Source organism: Mustela lutreola, chromosome 17, assembly GCF_030435805.1.
Source record: "Mustela lutreola isolate mMusLut2 chromosome 17, mMusLut2.pri, whole genome shotgun sequence".
NCBI lineage: Eukaryota > Metazoa > Chordata > Mammalia > Carnivora > Mustelidae > Mustela > Mustela lutreola.
Genome location: NC_081306.1, coordinates 9610389 through 9628609, shown reverse-complemented (window position 1 = coordinate 9628609; position 18221 = coordinate 9610389). Strand labels below are relative to the sequence as shown.

The 18221-nt window shown below is 38.6% G+C and overlaps 1 protein-coding gene across 4 annotated transcripts in view; it reads right to left on the bottom strand.

The window, feature by feature from the left end:
- SMG1 (SMG1 nonsense mediated mRNA decay associated PI3K related kinase) overlaps window positions 1–18221 on the bottom strand; it is a 108497-nt gene that overhangs the window by 37609 nt on the left and 52667 nt on the right. For all 4 annotated transcript variants that reach the window (XR_009349338.1, XM_059155181.1, XM_059155179.1 and 1 more), the window contains 15 exons: window positions 17723–17863; window positions 16974–17173; window positions 16363–16559; window positions 16047–16208; window positions 15093–15247; window positions 11922–12064; window positions 11580–11781; window positions 8310–8419; window positions 7477–7624; window positions 6953–7112; window positions 5784–5904; window positions 2406–2654; window positions 1804–2088; window positions 474–618; window positions 203–341 (listed from right to left, as the gene is read on the bottom strand). Coding sequence is in view for 3 of the 4 variants with exons in the window: in XM_059155181.1 (XP_059011164.1) it covers window positions 203–341; window positions 474–618; window positions 1804–2088; window positions 2406–2654; window positions 5784–5904; window positions 6953–7112; window positions 7477–7624; window positions 8310–8419; window positions 11580–11781; window positions 11922–12064; window positions 15093–15247; window positions 16047–16208; window positions 16363–16559; window positions 16974–17173; window positions 17723–17863 (2557 nt within the window). In the remaining variant the exon portion in view is untranslated. The remainder of the gene's footprint in view (window positions 1–202; window positions 342–473; window positions 619–1803; window positions 2089–2405; window positions 2655–5783; window positions 5905–6952; window positions 7113–7476; window positions 7625–8309; window positions 8420–11579; window positions 11782–11921; window positions 12065–15092; window positions 15248–16046; window positions 16209–16362; window positions 16560–16973; window positions 17174–17722; window positions 17864–18221) is intronic.

Sequence of the window (18221 nt, the reverse complement as noted above, 5' to 3'; positions counted from 1 at the left end):
GGAGTGGCAGGCATAGGGAGAAGTGGGCTCCCTGCTGAACAAGGAGCCTGATGTGCGACTTGATTCCAGGAACCAAGGATCATGACCTGAGCATAAGGCAGATGCCCAACTGACTAAGCCACCCAGGTGTCCCCAAAATCAATGAATTAAAAAAGTGATCTTGACACCAATTCTCCCAAACACTATATGATGTTTTCCTTGCCTGAATCCCCGCTGGACGACACACAGCCTGTCCAAGAATACCAAATATTCTCTCTTTTTCTTCTTCAGTTATAGTGTCTGGAAGCAGATTCTGAACTTCAGATTTTTCTCTAGGCAGCAGACGAACACCTTCTCCCTGACTATAAAAATAAACAAGTCACTGGTTCCAGCTACCAACACTTGTCATGTGAAGCTACCAAAACATGTCAGCAGACATTTCAAATCTCTATCTTGCAATGTATTAAATAAATTACACATTTCAACATACATACCTAGCATTATCAACCACCTTTCTGCCCCACCTATATGCCCAACTAGCCAGTGCTGCCCAGGATTTGGCTACTTCAGGTGCCTGTACTGAAGAGAGGTGATACAACTGTCCCAAAATGAAGTCAGGTTCTCCAACTCCAATATGCACTGCCATAATGGGGGGAAAAAAAGAAAGAAAGAAAGAAAGAAAGAAAAACGAAAGGACTCAGCAATGTTACATTCATAAATTTCAAACGGCATTCCTACGAACATTTTAGAATTTTATTGTCTGTAAGCTATCTCTAAGTCCCAGAATATTACAGTACAAAATTTGATCCAAGAACACATCTTTATTATGCTTTCCTCAAAGGCTAATATATTGAAATCATCACTCAGCTTCGCAAGGCAGCTTAAATTATCACCATGTAAACCACATAAATATCTTTCATGACACTGAACCTTATATAAAACAGTTCAGGCATCACATGTGCTGTACAACGTCTTAAATTCTAGTTATGACTGGCTCGTTCCTTGTGATTAGGTTAAGCCTGAACATTCTGGCAAAAATAATACATAGGTGATCACTATACAATCTCACTCAGTCAGAAATTCATGAAGTAAATTTCTTTATTCACAGTTTAGGAGTGAAGAAACCACCTGCTATAATGCCATTTGCCAATATAAGATTTATAATAATCACAGGACACACCCCTTATGAATATCAAGACTTTGAATTACATAGATTATAATTATAAAATAATTATAATTATAATTTTATAAAATATTCTAAGACCAACCTAAGTAATTAGAATCCTAGGCTTCATAAAAACCAAAATCAAAGTACATTCTCATCAGCAAAGAGGTTACCTATGTCCCACTCTGTAAAACCTGAACAGAACAGACACTCACACTGAATGAATTACCCTATTTGTCAAGTACTTTTCTATTACTGCCACCAGTGTCGGAATGTGAAACTTTCATCTTTGCTTGAGTTTCTGTGCTCTACCAGCCAAGGAGACCCCAGGCAACTACTGTGGTACCTTTCCGGCTCTTTCAAGTGTGAGGAGGAACTCAAGTATCTGCAGTCAGACTTTTTTGCCGGCAAAAACATCTAAGTCCATAAAAGCACTGTGGCTTGGGAAAAGCCTGTGGAGTAGTTAGGTGACTTCCACAGTGGCATTAGATACTAAACAAATGTGTTCTAGTTACTTCCAGACAGTATAATACATTAAATTTCCATGCAAACAATTTTTGTGGGAAATTACGGCCAGCATAATATTATAAACTTTAAAATAATGGAGAAGTAACTTCTAAAGCTGGTATGTTAAAGCTAATAAAATAAAGAACTCCTACCTGTAGATTCGCTCTCAATCCGAGGATACTCTTCTTCCATGGTATTAACAGATGGCAGTTCTATTAAGGCAAGTATGTTTTTAGACAGAGTAGAAAGGCCTGTGAAGTTCTGCTGTTGCTGAGCTCTGTAAACCTGTTTCAGCTGTCCTGAAATTTCTTTCCATTCTGCCTGGATCCATTTAGCCAGTGTGAGGATTGACTTGGCAACTGCATATTCAGCTTTGGCAGATTTGCAGAAAGATATGGCACAAGAACTCAACATTTCCATTGCATGTGTTGACTGACCTACAGAAAACCAAAAACCAGCCCTTAGAAGCCTTATCTGCAAATTATTAACAGTATTTCAGGGTAAAATAACATTGTAAATTCAGTGGTAATCAATGATCTCTAGGAGCATTACTTTGATATACTATAACAAAATCACCTTTTTCTAAAGCACCAAATTACAAAGGTTATAAATTGATTACAAGTAATTTACTATTCAAGATCCAAATATTCTGCCACAGCTGAAAAATATAATCTTTTATTGCCTTACATCATACATATTTCATACACAGGATCTTCATTTTAGTCATACATCAAGCACAGTTCATTTTACTAACCTGCTGTATATAGCAATTTGGTTTTTTCGATATCAAGTTCAGGCCCCCATTTTTCATCCACTTGACCTTGAGTTGATAGTTTTTTAAAATGCTGGACTAAATCCTGTGCAGTAGTAGTCTTTCCGGGCTGAACCTCACTACACTGTGCCAGCAGTCTTGTTGCAAGTGACACATTGCCTCGTTTTCTAGCAAATTTTGCTGCTGTTAGACCTAATTCCATGAGATGGCTTCTAATTGGAACGGTTTGTTCTGGAGGGGGGGGGGGAAAAAGTTGCATTAGTCCTTGACTGCTCTAACCCAGACTGCATGGAAACATGACCAAAAGTTCTTCCCCAGCCATTTTCCCTTCCCTACCAACTCCCTAAATAAAGATAACCCATTTTTCATTATCTTTAAATCCCTAGCAGCTAGCACACAGCTTGGCATATAATAAACAGTACGTTTGTTGAAATAAATGTAAGCAAATGATGAAGCGGACAAAGTAAAAATCATTCACTGTAAGAAATTTGTTTTTCAGTTCCTAGATCTTCTAACTAAAGAGAATAAGCCAAAGTGTGGTGAAAAAGCTAGACCATCTCGCTCTTGTTGTGGAAGTACCCTCTGCCCCCCTCTCATACCATTCTCTTGGGAGAATTTCTGAAGAATCCTTTGTCCCCTTCTCATCCACTACCCATCCGCTAAAACTCCTAGTCCTCAGGGTCAGTCCTAGACTCTCTACTCTTCCCACTTGGCATGTTCTCCCTGGACAGTATCATCTGTTCCTGTAGCTTCAATTACCATATGAATGCTGATGACTCCTGAATCTTTATCTCTAGCCAGACCTGACATCTGAGCCCCATCTGCCTACCGGTCACTTACACTCAGGTATTTCAAGGACACTTTTTACCTGTGTCAAGTGGAATCCATTTTCTACCACCCTCCAAACCTTATACTTCCTTCTGTTATTCCTTTCTCAAGGAAAGGCACATGATCCACCTGGCTACCTAAGCAGGTGCCTGCCAGTTATCTTAAGACTCTACCCGCAGCCCTCATATCATATCATATCTATTTTTTTCTATCCTTACTGCCACTACCTTGGGTACTTTAGCAGGAATTTAAGCCTAGCCGGTCCCTCTGACCCCTAAGTGTTATCCTCTTCTAGTTCATTCTCCAACTTTCAACTAAAATCATCTTACACAAAGCTAAATCTTTAACACTTAACTTCCCTTTGATGGCTTCCCACTGCACCTCTGACAAAACCCCAACTCCCGAATTTGCCTTGAAAGGCACTGATGCCTTCCATTTCATTCCAGTCTCAATCTCCTTCTACTTCCTCTCTTCCCACTCTCCCTTAGGCAAACTGTCACTTAGGAATCCTTCATTATTGCCTGCTGGCCTTTACATATTATTTTCCAACCAGTCTACTGCCTTCCATCTCATCCTTACCTCCCTCAGGAACCAGCTTAAATGTTACTTCCTCCTCAAATCCTGTTCTGACTGATCCCTAGGACTAAATTCATACCCTCATTGTACGTTCACCATGTACATGCACTTCCACTCAGCACACCATAATGCTGTCCCTTGTTTGAGTTCAGTTTTCCCTGCTAGACGCTAGAATCACTGTGGTCCCTGGAATGCAGAAAACAGGCTTGTCTTGTTCACTGTTACATCACAACTTCGAGCACATACTTCATAAGCACTTGCTGAAGAAGGGGGAAAAAAGTGAGGAGTAGAATTGTGTCTCCAAATAAAACCACTGGGTTACTGACTTGGTATTCCCAATTTTAAAACTTGTTCAATAAGGGAAGGATGAGGAAAAAAGATATCTGTAGTCCTGTTATACACCATCCTCTGTGCTGGGGCTTTTATATGCCTTGCCGCATTTCCTATAATCCTTAAAAGAATCTCCTGAGCAAGGCAATATCCTCAACTGAAGAGGAAAGTGCCTCTGAAATTTAATGACTTGCCCTAAGGTCCTTCCATTTGCAAATGCTGGGCTAACAATCCAACCAAGGGTATATGGCAAGGAGGGTCCAGGTGAGTCACAGTTCCCAGTAATCACTGGGCAATCCCAAATCCATACGCCAACAAAACCTTACTTGAAATTTAATACACAAATATATTAAGCTTAGCTATTTTTCAACTAACATTCTATAGAATTCTGTCAATTTTTCCATTTTTAAGCAATAAAGTAAATTGCTAGCATGTCTTTAACATGACAGACATTTCTTTCTTAAAAATGAGACCTACAAAATCAATCAATCAATCCTACTTACAAAAGAGAGAGACCTACTAATATTTATACAAGTACTACTTCTCTAAGTATTCATTTGGAGTGTTTAAAAACTTAACATTCACAATACATTGTATCTGACAAAGAATCTGTATCCAGAACAAACAAACAAGTCTATGACTTGATTGAAAATGGGCAAGATGGAAACACTTAACAAAGTAAGACATACAATCGTCACCATGCAAAAAATGCTTAATCTCATTAATCACCAGGGAAATGCAAATAAAAACACAATGAGGTACTACTATTACACTGGTGCCAGTGACTAAAATTAAAGACCAGCACTACAAGGATGTAGATGCCAGAAGAAATGTCCAAACACTTTCTAAGAAAATGCCGAACTATTTTTTAAAATATTTTATTTATTTATTTGACAGACAGAGATCACAAGTAGGCAGAGAGGCAGAGAGAGAGGGAGAAGCAGGCTCCCTGCTGAGCAGAGAGCCCGATACGGGGCTCAATCCCAGGACCCTGAGATCATGACCTGAGCCGAAGGCAGACGCTTAACCCACTGAGCCACCCAGGCGCCCCAATGCCAAACTATTTTTAACATTAAACTATATAACCCAACAATTCTACTCAGAGGCATTTACTCAAGAGAAACACAAATATACGTCCACCCAGAGACCTGTACATGAACTTCATAGCAGCTTTATACAGTAGTCCAAATTTTAAAATTAACAACTCCAATATCCACCAAAAGACCCAGAGATAAATTATGGTATATCCACAAAATGCACAGTACTCAACGACGACAGGAAGGATCATAGTACTGCTATACAAAACATAGGGGAACCTTAAAAATAAAATGCTGAACCAGAGAAGCCAGACACAAGAGAGTTCCATGATTCCATTTATATAAAACGTTAGTAAAGACACATCTAATCTAAAGTGACAGAGAACAAATCAGTGGTTGTCCAGGAACAGGAGAGATGGCAGAGGTGACTGAGGCATTAGGAAACCTTTTGGGGTAAGACAAATGTTTTCTACCTTGGTCGTATTGAGGGTTATACTGATGAAGATGTGTCAAAACTGGAACTGTACGTTTAAAATGTGTAAACTACATCTCAATCAAAGCTAGTAAAAAAAAAAACCAACCTAATTACCTTTTATCTTCTCCAACAACTGACTCTGGTACATGGTGTATCTTAATGCCTGCATCCACGGTCTCACATCATGCTGTTTACATGAACGCAGAGCTTCACTGAAGAGTGGAATAAGACAATCCTGCCAGAGAAAAACCAAAACTACTTAATGTAAACAGCCTCTTTATGTGTTTGTAGGTTGAGGTAAGCTGGGTCCCTCATAAGCCAGCTGCTCCAGGCTCATCTATTAAACTCATCTATTGATATCTTCAATATCTCCTAATCACAAGAGGAAAGACACTCTAAGACACTCTAAGGGCAAAATCTTTGCTTTGGGGGGAAAAAAAGTCCAATTTATCAGTATACTTATCAATAAAGCACTTTTTAAAAAATTAAACATAGCATATTTAATATAAAGCAGAAGTTGAATTACAGAGAAACATTAAACTATTGCTTTGTAAGCAGATTCTCAAGGACTACAATTCCCTTGGGAAGGGCCCGTTTTGGTTAGACTTTACCTTATCTGGGAAGAGGATGGAGTGTCTTCATTATTATTTAGTTCTTTTTTTTAAAGTAAGTTCTCAGCCCAACACAGGGCTTGAACTCACAACTCTGAGATCACGAGCTGCATGCTCTACCAACTGAGCCAGCCAGGTGCCCCTGAGAGTCTTTGTTTTAATCAAATCTAAAATTTATAACATCTTTCAATGGAAAATATATTTACATACACCAACCCTTCTTTCAAAAAAAGAAAAAGAAAAAAGAAAAAAGAAAGAAAAGAAAAAATAACCAATTAGCCATCCTTGAAATGATGTATCTTAGGTTCCTCCATTTGCATCACACTGTCCTGAAATGAAAATGTGCCTGAAAACGACCTTTTAGATTTCTTGATTTACTAGCTTGTCCAACAAATGCTATAAATGCTACTTTAAAAATAAAAAAAAATCTTGGGGCGCCTGGATGGCTCAATCACTTGGGTGTGATTCTTGGTTTTACCTCATAGGTCACAGGACTGAGCCCTACGCCAGGTTCCATGCTGAACAGGGAATCTGCTTGAGATCATCTCTTCCCTCTGCCCCTTTTCCAAGCTCTTTCTCTCAAATAAATAAATCTTAAAAAAATAAAAAAAAATTCTACACGAATGCCTGTTAATGTTCAGAATACCCTGATAAGGATACACATATACACACCTCTGTGGAAAGTCTGTTCGAAACTGTGTTCTCCAAAGCAGAAGAGCAATACAGCTGTAAGGTACTTAGAACTGGAAGAGACTGTGAAACTGTTAAAGTAGAAAGTCTCAGTGGTCCAATAGCTATGCGGGACGTCTGCTTCAAGTACTTTACCACATTCCTGAAACAAAATATTCACTGTCAATCAATAAATGAGATTTTCCAATCTGCATAATCACTGAAAGGATAAGACCGTTTGGTAAGATGGTACTACAGTGGCATCCAAAGAGGAGGAAGGAAGAGGAAATGCCTTCCCTCTAGTAAAATGACATAAGTCAAGACAGGCTTCTGGGGATTTCTACAGTTTATTTAGTTTCAACCTCTACGTATGTTGCCAAGTGGCATTCATGTATCGTATGACTTCTACAACTAAAATGAAGCTATCATGACTAACACTGAAGTGATCATGTAACTGACTCCGCCCCCAAAGTATATACGTTTACCATATAGCAAGACAAGTTTAACCCCCTTTGGATCGAACTTACTCAGTTATGGACTGCCACTTCTGATCTTGTTCTATATGGTTTAAAGCAGTTGCCAAACAAACAGAACTTCTCAACAACTGAACTTCAATAGATTTCTGAAGTTCCCTTGGATCTGGACTTAACATGTTAGGAAGCAGTTTTTTCATATCTACAGAAGTTAAATAAAATCCATTAAGTTAATATGCTTTTAATATGTGGTAAAATATTTTGACAGTATTAAAAAGTTATCACCAATGAATACATTCTTTCATATTTAAATTCAGGCAGCTGAACATTACGATTAAGCATTTCTAATAGCTATATAAAAATTATAGTCCACATTCAAATTATATCTCAGACCTGCCTCAAAACAACTGAGTTCCATAGTTCAAAAATCAGTAAATCAACCACTACATTTAAAGGGACAGATCTAGCCCTACTTTGCAAACCTTACTGAATCTAGCAACTCAAAGCTAACACACAAACTACTCACAATACTAACTTTAGGATAATATTTTACAGAATATTCCCAGTTGTGGTAAGGAAGTTAATGAACCACATTAAGAGGTCAAGAAAAATATTTAGCTTAAAGACTAAATACTTAAACTTTTTCAAATGTGGCTAGATAAATCTCCAAGTCTTATAATAGCCTTTTTTTAGTTTAATTTTATTTAAACTGTTTTCATTTCCCAAATCAAATAGAAGTAAAACAGACCTAAAGATGTTCCTTTACATAGAATTTGGCCCCAAAATAAATGTACAAAAACGTCCAGATTTTCCAGGAAATACTAAAACAAGTATCTTGAGCAACTTGTCTATAAAATACTTAATTCTAAGATTATTATTTCAAATACCTATTTTCTCTTTTGATCCTCCAGCAAGTAGATTGATATTTTCTCCTGGTAACAATTCTAATTGCTCAGTACATTCAACAAATTCTCCAGATTCAAAACTGCTTAGTGACCTGTAATTAAAATACCAGTTAGCTTGTATTACACCTATCCAGCCCGTGGGACCATTCAAAAAAAGTAGAACGAATTCTAGAAAAACACAGCACAGTTACATAGCATTCTCTTGATGAGAATAGGCCTTCATTTTTTATTTCTATTTTGAAGATGGGACTACCGACTTAATTAGCACTAGAACTGGAGCAGTGAACCAGAAAGCCACAGCTGTAGTCATACACAGTCTAGCCTAACCACCCCTCCATGTTTCCTTCCTCTTTTTGAGCCTGTTATCCTCAGGGGCCCATCCAACAAACTGACAGATCAGATCTCTGAACGGCAATGCCAACATCTGATTCTCCCCAAACTATCTCTAAATTTGCTACATGGCCCCATCCCCCACCTAAAACCCAGGCCCCTGGAGGGTTCCTGTTCTATTATCTCATCCTTCCAACCTATCCTACCTTTCACTGCTGGCCTCCCTCCCTCTCTCCCTTCTCCAGTGTATTTCATGGAAGCTGTTTCTCTTCTTTCAAAGAATTCTTCCTTTCCATCTCCTTATGTCATCTGAAGATGGTGGTGCCTCTGAAACTCCTTTAGTCCCGTGGCAACAATGCTAGGACGAGAAGCCTTCTAGCTCCCCACCTACTGCTGCCACTTTCAGAGCACTCACTCTGTTCCCATTCTTACTATAGCTGCTTTCCAACCAAGAAGATGACTCAACTTCTTCATCCCTCTCTCTCTTTCCCATTAATCACTCATCTTTTCCTGTCCCTCTCACTGTATCCCTGTTTTACAATGCAGCCTGAATTCAGCACTAGCAATGTAACATCAAGGACTGTACCTACCTCCACCTTATAAGCTCAAAGCCAGGACCAAGGCAACCAAGTGCTTCTCATGTGAGCTGCAAATGATGAACTGTCAAGGTTTGGTGACAACACCTTTATCATTCCTGCCACTAGAGAGTCTGAGCCCTCTCCAGTGGCAGGTTCCATGCATCCCCGCTAGACTCTACAATGCCCCATTCTCTCTGCTAATGACTAACTCCTCAAAACACACACACACAGCCACACAGGCTTTCGTTTCCTCTACTCTTACCCTTAATTCACCGTCTACTTGTTCATATGCAGCTACTTTCCTTGGGTTCAAAAAAAGGCAGGGCCCAGTTAATCCTTAAATCAATGTTCTTTATCCCGTTTCTTCAGCCTCTGCTTTCCAATCACTCCTTCCCCTAAGCTTAAAGGAACATTAAATCTCTCCAATACTTCAAGTAAATACACAAAATTCTCCTCTAGCCACAGCTTCCTCACCTTGATTTCATGAAAAACTCACTACCCAAGTAACCTTTAGAGCTTTTGATTTCCAAGTTTCTTCACCACTCGACAGTATTCAGCCTGGCTGCTTCTCCTTCTCTTTCTCTGCAAAGCTCTTCCTGCATGCCATCTCTGGAACTCCTGACAAGGTGGACGACCCCAGTCTGGTTCTCCTACAACTCAGACTCTTCCTTTCTCAGTGTCTTTGTTTTTATCAATGGCTTCCTCTCCCCTCCTGTAAAAAAGGATTCTAACCTTGGCCCTCTTTACTTTTCACTCACCCATCCCCAGAGCTTTATCTGTTACTTGGTAGCTTACAAAAGGCTCTGGAACAGAGCCAGGGAAAAGAGGGTCTTTTACTGTCACCTACATACTAATGATCCCCAAATCATTCTCTAGCTTAGATACCACTCCTGTGCTCTAAATCCAATTCTTTACTGCTTATTGAGCAGTCTCCTCTGCATGTTTCATAAGCACCTTAAACACACCTCATTGTCCTGTGTGCCCCTCCTTCAATTACTAGTGTCTGTTCTCCCTCTACCACTGTCCCACAGACCAGTGGTATACATACGGCCACCCTTGCCATCCACCTCCAGTCTCTTGACAACACAGCAGAGTGAGGTCAGGTCAGAACATGCCTCTCCTGTTCAAATCTCACCTAAGATTTTCTGTCTTATTAAGAATCAAAGTCCTCAGAGTTCCCACCTACTCTCTACCCTTATTTCTTATTATTCACCTGCTTCAACAAGAATGGCCTCCAGGGCATTTCCAGAACACTAAAAACACATCACTCTTCCATCAGATGTTTCCTCAAGTCTTTGCTCAAATTGTCGTGCTGATGGCATTCCCAACCTTGTCTGTCTGTCTCCTCTAGAAGGAGCTCCTCAAGGATTAGAATTCATGTTTCATGAAATGTTAAACCCCACTGACTGGCACACAGTACAAGCTCAGTGGAGATATTACCCATTAACACGTTTACGCTCTAGAAACTGAGCTTCTCAATGGGAAGGACACTAATGACCACTATACCCCAGCCACTTATGGGTATACAAATTCTGAATTAAGGAATTAATTCAATACATACTTTCTGTGTTTTTTAAAAATTTAATATTTATATTTTTTATTTTTATTTTTTATTTTTTTTTTTAAAGATTTTATTTATTTATTTGACAGAAATCACAAGTAGATGGAGAGGCAGGCAGAGAGAGAGAGGGAAGCAGGCTCCCTGCTGAGCAGAGAGCCCGATGCGGGACTCGATCCCAGGACCCTGAGATCATGACCAGAGCCGAAGGCAGTGGCTTAACCCACTGAGCCACCCAGGCGCCCCAATATTTATATATTTAAGTAATCTCTACCCTCAATGTGGCACTTGAACGCATGAACCCAAGATCAAGAGTCGCATGCTCTACTGACTGAGACAGCCAGGCGCCCCCGGTACATAACATTATGAATTAAGGGATTAATAAATGCACAGAGGAACAAGAAGAAAATAAAAAGGCAAGGGAATTTACAAATGTTCATTAACTGCCCTCTTCAGATTATTTTCAATCAATCAAAACCCAATTTAGAAACAGTCATTAAGTGTGACCCTTTCTAAAGCAGTAACAAATTTCTCTTTATATTCATTTCGTAAGCTGTAAGAATCAATACCAAAAGATTATGAACAGTGACAAGACGGTCTTCCTACTGCATGAACACCTTCCTCACCTCTAATGTTAGTTTCTCACTGTAGTAATTTTCAAACAGCAATATTATCAGAATTTCAAATACCTTACAACAGTAGATGTTACCAATTTTAATATTTTTTCTGGCATAGAGAAAGACTTGAAAGCTAATGAAAATTTATTTAAATAAAAAAAGTCCTTACTTTATGTAGTTAAAATCGGCTTTCAGGTTGAGAGAAGTACTGCTGGTACTCTTCTTCAAGTCGTGGATAGCATTCTGCCACTCCTGTACGGCAGCCCAATCAGCAATGGAAATGTAGCACTCGCATGCTTTATTTCCCAAATAATTTATCACCTCAGGGGAAGAGTCAGTTGGCTTAGACAGCACAGTTTTTCTGGATTCACCTAAGTGAACATATTTTATAAAACAGAGATCCAGAGCAATTATAAATATTTTAAAGAGCAAAGAAATCTAAAAGTACACTGTAACATCGTCAGTACAAAATATCGGACTACAATTTTTTATTTAAATTCCAGATGCTCACCGTTCAAAGAATGTTTGGGGCTGGCACTGTTACGCCCAGTGTTGGCCAATGTGAGAACAGATTTGTCGAAGCTGGAGATGCAGCAATCAACACCCGTCATGGCGCACAAGTGCTCCTGATACTCCACAGAGGCCTTTTCAAACCTTTAGTGCAAATTCAAACAGTCTTTATTTTAAATTATCCACAGACATCACTTCCAAAGAAACAAAAAAAATAATCACTCAACAAATTGAGCGGGGAAATAAACTGAGTGGAGACAATGAGTTAATTATTTTGTGTGGAGTTAGGGTACATAAAATTAGATTTTTTTTCCCTCACACAAATGAAAAATAAATTTTTTAAAAAGATTTTATTTATTTATTTGTAAGAGAGAGAGAGTGAGAGCGAGCACAGGCAGACAGAGTGGAAGGCAGAGTCAGATGGAGAAGCAGGCTCCCTGCGGAGCAAGGAGCCCGATGTGGGACTCGATCCCAGGATACTGGGATCATGACCTGAGCCGAAGGCAGCTGCTTAACCAACTGAGCCACCCAGGAGTCCCGAAAAATAAATTTTAAAAAAAGGTAGGGGGGCCTGTGTAACACAGTTGGTTGGGCGTCTGACTCCTGGGTTTGGCTCAGGTCATGATCTGGAAGTTCTGACATTGAGCCCAGGCATTGCACTCGTGCAGAGTCTCTTGAGACTTTCACTTTTGCCCTCTGTCCCTCCCTAGTATATGCATCTCTCTCTCTCTCAAATAAATAAATAAAATCTTTTAAAAAGGCAGTGTAAAATATCAGAAGGGGTGCGTGGGTGGTTCAGTTGGTTAAGCATCTGCGTTTGGTTTGGGTCACCATCTCAGGGTCCTGGGATCAAGCCCTGCGTTGGGCTCCCTGCTCAGCAGGGAGTCTGCTTCTCTCTCTCTCCCTCTGCCCCTTCCTACTGCCTGATCTCTCTCTCTCCCTCTTTCAAATTAACAGAATCTTTAAAACACCACACACACAAAGGTATTCCTTCACTTAAAAAAAAAAAGTAACAGAAAATATTGTTAAGTATTTGATCTCAACGTACACAAAGGCTATGTAGAACATATTTTTAAAAAGAATTCATAAAGTAACAGATACTAATGATATAACTTAAAATTTCTAAATACCAAAAACACCATAAATATTAAAAACAAATTACAAATTAAGAAACTGCACAGCAAAGGTGTGCCTGGGTGGCTCAGTAGTTAAGCATCAGCCTTCAGCTCAGGTCACGATCCCAGGGTCCTGGGATGGAGCCCCGCATCAGGCTCCCTGCTTGGCGGAAGTCTGCTTCCCCCTCTCCCACTCCCTCTGCTTGTGTTCCCTCTCTCATTGTGTCTCTCTCGGTCGAATAAGTAAATAAAATCTTAAGAAAGCAAGAAACCACATCATCAACAATCTTGCTGTATAATAAAATCTCATAGATTGATACAGGAAAAAATGAGAGGCCATTAAGACATCATCTATGTTTTTAAGAATCACAAATGTTCAACAGAACATATGGGTAAAGTCAGTGTTAATCATTAATAAGCAAATGTAAATTAAAACTATCTTCACTGACGATGGTGGCAGAGCTGTTACTTTTTAGTGATCCTCAGTATTCACAAAGGTGAAGGGAAGGGTTTATTATTCTATTGTTACAGATTAAACCAGAAACAGTTTTCCGTACAGTACTTAGCAAAAGAACATACCATAAGCCTTATTGTCTATAGCCTTTCTTCTAGTAAATCAACTTGTAGGAGAATTCAAAGAAAATAAAAACAACTATAAACTATAGTTTACAGAATTAAGGGCCACAGTGCATTAAGATTAGTAAAAAAGAGGGGCGTTGGGTGGCTCGATTGGTGAAGCAACTGCCTTTGGCTCAGGTCATGATCCTTGAGTCGCAGGATAGAGTCCCACATCAGGTTCCCTCTGACCCTCTCCCCTCTCATGCCCTTTCTCTCACTCAAGTAAATAAATAAAATCTTTAAAAAAAAAAAAAAAAAGATTAGTAATAAACATCAAAAATAACCTTACTGTCCAAAAGTAAGGAATACTAAAAAGTATGGTGCACTCACAAAAAATACAACTATGTCATTAAAAATAACACTGTAGATTATTTAACATGGCAAAATATTTTTAAAAATATTGCTGAGTGGCAAAAGGAAAATGAGGTAACCAGCAAAAACACAGCTATTTCTGGAAAAAGTGGAGAAAAGACTAAATATGAAAGAAGTAAGAACGAAAAAGGCATGTGCACCAAAACTAACAGTTATCACTGGCAGATGGAATTATGAGTTCTTTATTTGCTACATTTTCCAGATTTGGTAAAACTAACATAAATATATACAGATTATGATTCATGTTCCTTTACCTAGTGAAATCAATAAGTTTAAATGTTGAATGCACAGGGCTAATGAGCAAGTATTCTGGTTTGTACCAAATTCTGATATGAAAGGTTATCAATTAAGAATCAAATTCAAAAATATTTATGAAACAAGTATGGGGTGCCTGCATGACTCAGTTGGTTAAGCGTCTGACTCTTGATTTAGGCTCAAATCATAATGTTAGAGTCGTGCGATCAAGCCCCACATCAGGCTCTGTGCTGGGCATGGAGCTTGCTTGGGATTCTTTCTATCCCTCTGTCCCTCTTCCCTGCTCCCTCTCAAGAGGGGGAAAAAAAAAGGGAAAGAAAAAGGAAGGCAGGCAGGCAGACTGGTTTAGAAGACAAGTAATTGGCAGATCATATTTTGAGGAAGATTTCTTACTAATCCATAAATAAGAAAGGCATCTAAGTTTTGCTGCTACTTAAAGAACAGACTAAAGACAGCTCCTTAGTCAAGTGACTTGCACCAAGTTCCAATTGCTAAAACTGAACAAATTTTTTTTTTAAAGATTTTATTAATTTTTTTTGACAGAGAGAGATCACAAGTAGGCAGAGAGGCAGGCAGAGGGGGGGGGGGGGAAGCAGGCTCCTTGTGGAGCAGAGAGCCCGATGTGGGGCTCGATTCCAGGACCCTGGGAATCATGACCTGAGCTGAAGGCAGAAGCTTTAATCCAGTGAGCCATCCAGGCGCCCCAAAACTGAACAAAGTTGCTTTAACATTTAACTACAAAGTTAGCCAGGAATACAGAGGATTTAAAATGTCAAGATTTCCTATCACCTATTTCCTTCCTACCAGCTTACCTCCCTTCAGCCTGCTGGGCCACTGAATTAATCCAGAGAAGATTCTTTCCAACAATGGAAGACGACCAGACAGCAATTCCCTGTATAGCTTCAGGACAATGAAGCTCACACAGTGCTTCTACCACCATCATGATGGTTACTTCCAACTCATTCCCCTTAAAGTTCATTCAGAAAAATAAATCACAGATCTCAGTACCATTAAAATTCAAGTATCTACTAAATTTACAACTACTGATCATAATCTAAGCCCATTTAAAGGCAAATGTATTTAACAATTATTTTTACAACAATGGCAATATATTCCTAGAATATAATTCCTAAAAATTTATATATGTTTCTACAAAAGGTAACTAGCACAACCTTAACATATGGGTGTCCATCTTTACAAACTAAAAAATTACCCAGACATTTAAACTGCAGTATCTGTAGGAGTAACATATAAATTAAATATAGAGCAAAAATCAACTATAAATAACCACGAATTAAAAAATGATAATTTTGTCTGAATACTACTTATTGATAATATGTCTAATTAATAAACATTAGCTATTCTTGGATTCCACTTACTGAACCCATTTATAAACCAGTACTTTCCCCTTATAACATCATATATACCTATGCATATACTATAAATTATATGTACTTTCCTACACGTTATATAATTCTTTAAAATCATGATGAGAATTATTTCTTCCACAAATTTCTAAGAATTACCTTTAAAGTTCCAACCCCTTAAACATAAGTAATATGTACTTTGACAGGTTCTAAGTACAAAATATGAGTAGGTGACTTTGGAAGTTACTGCTTTTACAAACAATTGAATCAAAACCATTGAAACAGAAGTTTGAATGAACAGAAATTTTAACTTATTTCATCCATAGATTAAATCACAGTAAAGGAATTAAACTCAAAATTTCTAATTAAGAGATTTAAAGATCTTCAAATACACTTTACCTGAGAGAGATTTGTCTTCATTTCTGTAAGCAAGTCAAAGCCATGTCTCACTGTCACAGCGGGCTGGCCTGCCAACAACCCAACCCTCATAATGGAGAGTCGGATCCGCGTCAGCCAGTCTTGGCAAGTTTGGCGATTGGTATAAAAGAAAGTCCTAATGACCTTTAGAATAAAGAAAAAGAAGAGCTCAGGATTGGTTAAGATTCTAGTATAGATGTATCAAATACACAAGAGTATTGTGATTTCAGCTCTACAAGCATTGCCAGGCTTGCCCATGAAATCGCTACAAACCAACCCTTAGCCCACTGAAACCAACCTTGGGAGGTGATGTTAATGCATTAGCACAACCCTCATATGCATTATACATTAACTTCTCCAGATTTTCCAGATACTGCAGAAGAAGAACAAGTCTAAGCTGGTTGCTACTGTGGCCTTCATCATTGTCTGCAGTTGTCCACTGACTAACATCTTGATCAGGGTTTAACGTGTGAGCTGCAAGACTTCTAATGATACCTTAAAGCAGAGACAACATTCCAAATTTAAAAGAAATCTTTAAAGATTCTAAAAGTTGGAGATAATTTTACAAAATCACATATATCAAGTATCTCCCTGTACAGCCATCATTTAAAAACAAAACTCCCAACATGAAAGATTTCTTATTTTTATGGGAAAAAATGTTTTCTCTATACAAATCCCCTAGTTTTTGAACAAAAGTAGACAACCATGTTGTTGTCAACACCATTATTCTATGAAAGTTTATTCTCACAAACAGTACCTGAAAGACTGAAAGAGTATTAAAGAAAAACAAAGCATACACTCTCAAATTTTTGTTTTAACAAAGATTAAGAAATCCATTGCTTCTTAATATAAAAAGGGTTTCAAAGTATTTATATCACGAAGTTTGAAAAAGCACAAAGAGCTGATTACCTTCAATGGTCTGGAAGGTATCCTGAGCTCTGCCCAATGGGGTTCTCAATTTAGAAAGGACAGTGAACTGTGCTGCTTCCCAAATAGCCCACTGCCAAAGGACAGCATCTGTCTTTAGAAGATTTCGGGGAATTGTTGATTGGTCACGCTTATCCAGTCTCTGGCAGCTATAGAACAATCTTTCTAACCAATTGTCCTTCCTGGGAAAAGCAGTTTCATATTTAACAGACAATGACAACTTCATTTAAAAATTTTTAAAAAATTGCCAAGGGAATGGGAGTAGGACTACAATTTTCCTACCTCAAAAAGGCAAAACCTTTAATAGTGAGAAGCATTATATCCCTTTCATTGTGAGGTCTTTTATAGTTAAAACAGCATAGGGTACAGTGTGGATGGGTTATTAGGGTAAATGACTTATGACACTGGCTATCGGGGTAAAACATTCACTGCAACTAAGCATCTGCGGAATGTCTATGTCCTTAGGCCTCTCCCCAAAACACTCATGACTAGGCAGAGCAGTTAACTGTCAAACACATTTCATCACTCAATCTCAAAGCCCATTTTTGTTTCTTCGGATACTATCATCAAAGCAATTCTTACTGCTGAAAACAAAAATGATCCATTGGAGAAGATATCACTTCCTACTCTGCCACTCCGGACATATCTTCTCTGCAAAATGGGCATGGAGTCAAGATATTCAAGAATATTTAATTAACTTTCACACATGAAGGAGTCAAAGAAAATCTTACCCCGTTCTGTGAGAATTCCCATACAAAATAAAGCTAATAACATCAGAGAAATCTTGTGGGTGGAATGTGTTACTTGGTGCTTTGCTCATGTGACTTCTTAATGCTAAAGAAATTTCTTGAATTTCTGTGTGATTGTTATTGCTGTAGAAAGAAAATAAAGTCACAGTTGTACAAAATGTTTCAGTCAAAAGGTTACTTTGTATTGTAAATGAGCTATTTTCTTGTTAACTGAATGTAGAAATAAAAAATTAAAACTGAGCCTTCAAAACAGAAATGTTGTTACAACTCGAAAATTAACTTAATCAGGGGTGCCTGAGTGGCTCAGTGGGTTAAGCCTCTGCCTTCGGCTCAGGTCATGATCTCAGGGTCCTGGGATCGAGCCCCACATCGGCCTGTCTGTTCAGCAGGGAGCCTGCTTCCCCCTCTCTCTGCCTGCCTCTCTGCCTACTGTGATCTCTCTTGCTGTCAAATAAATAAAATCTTTAAAAACAAAAAACAA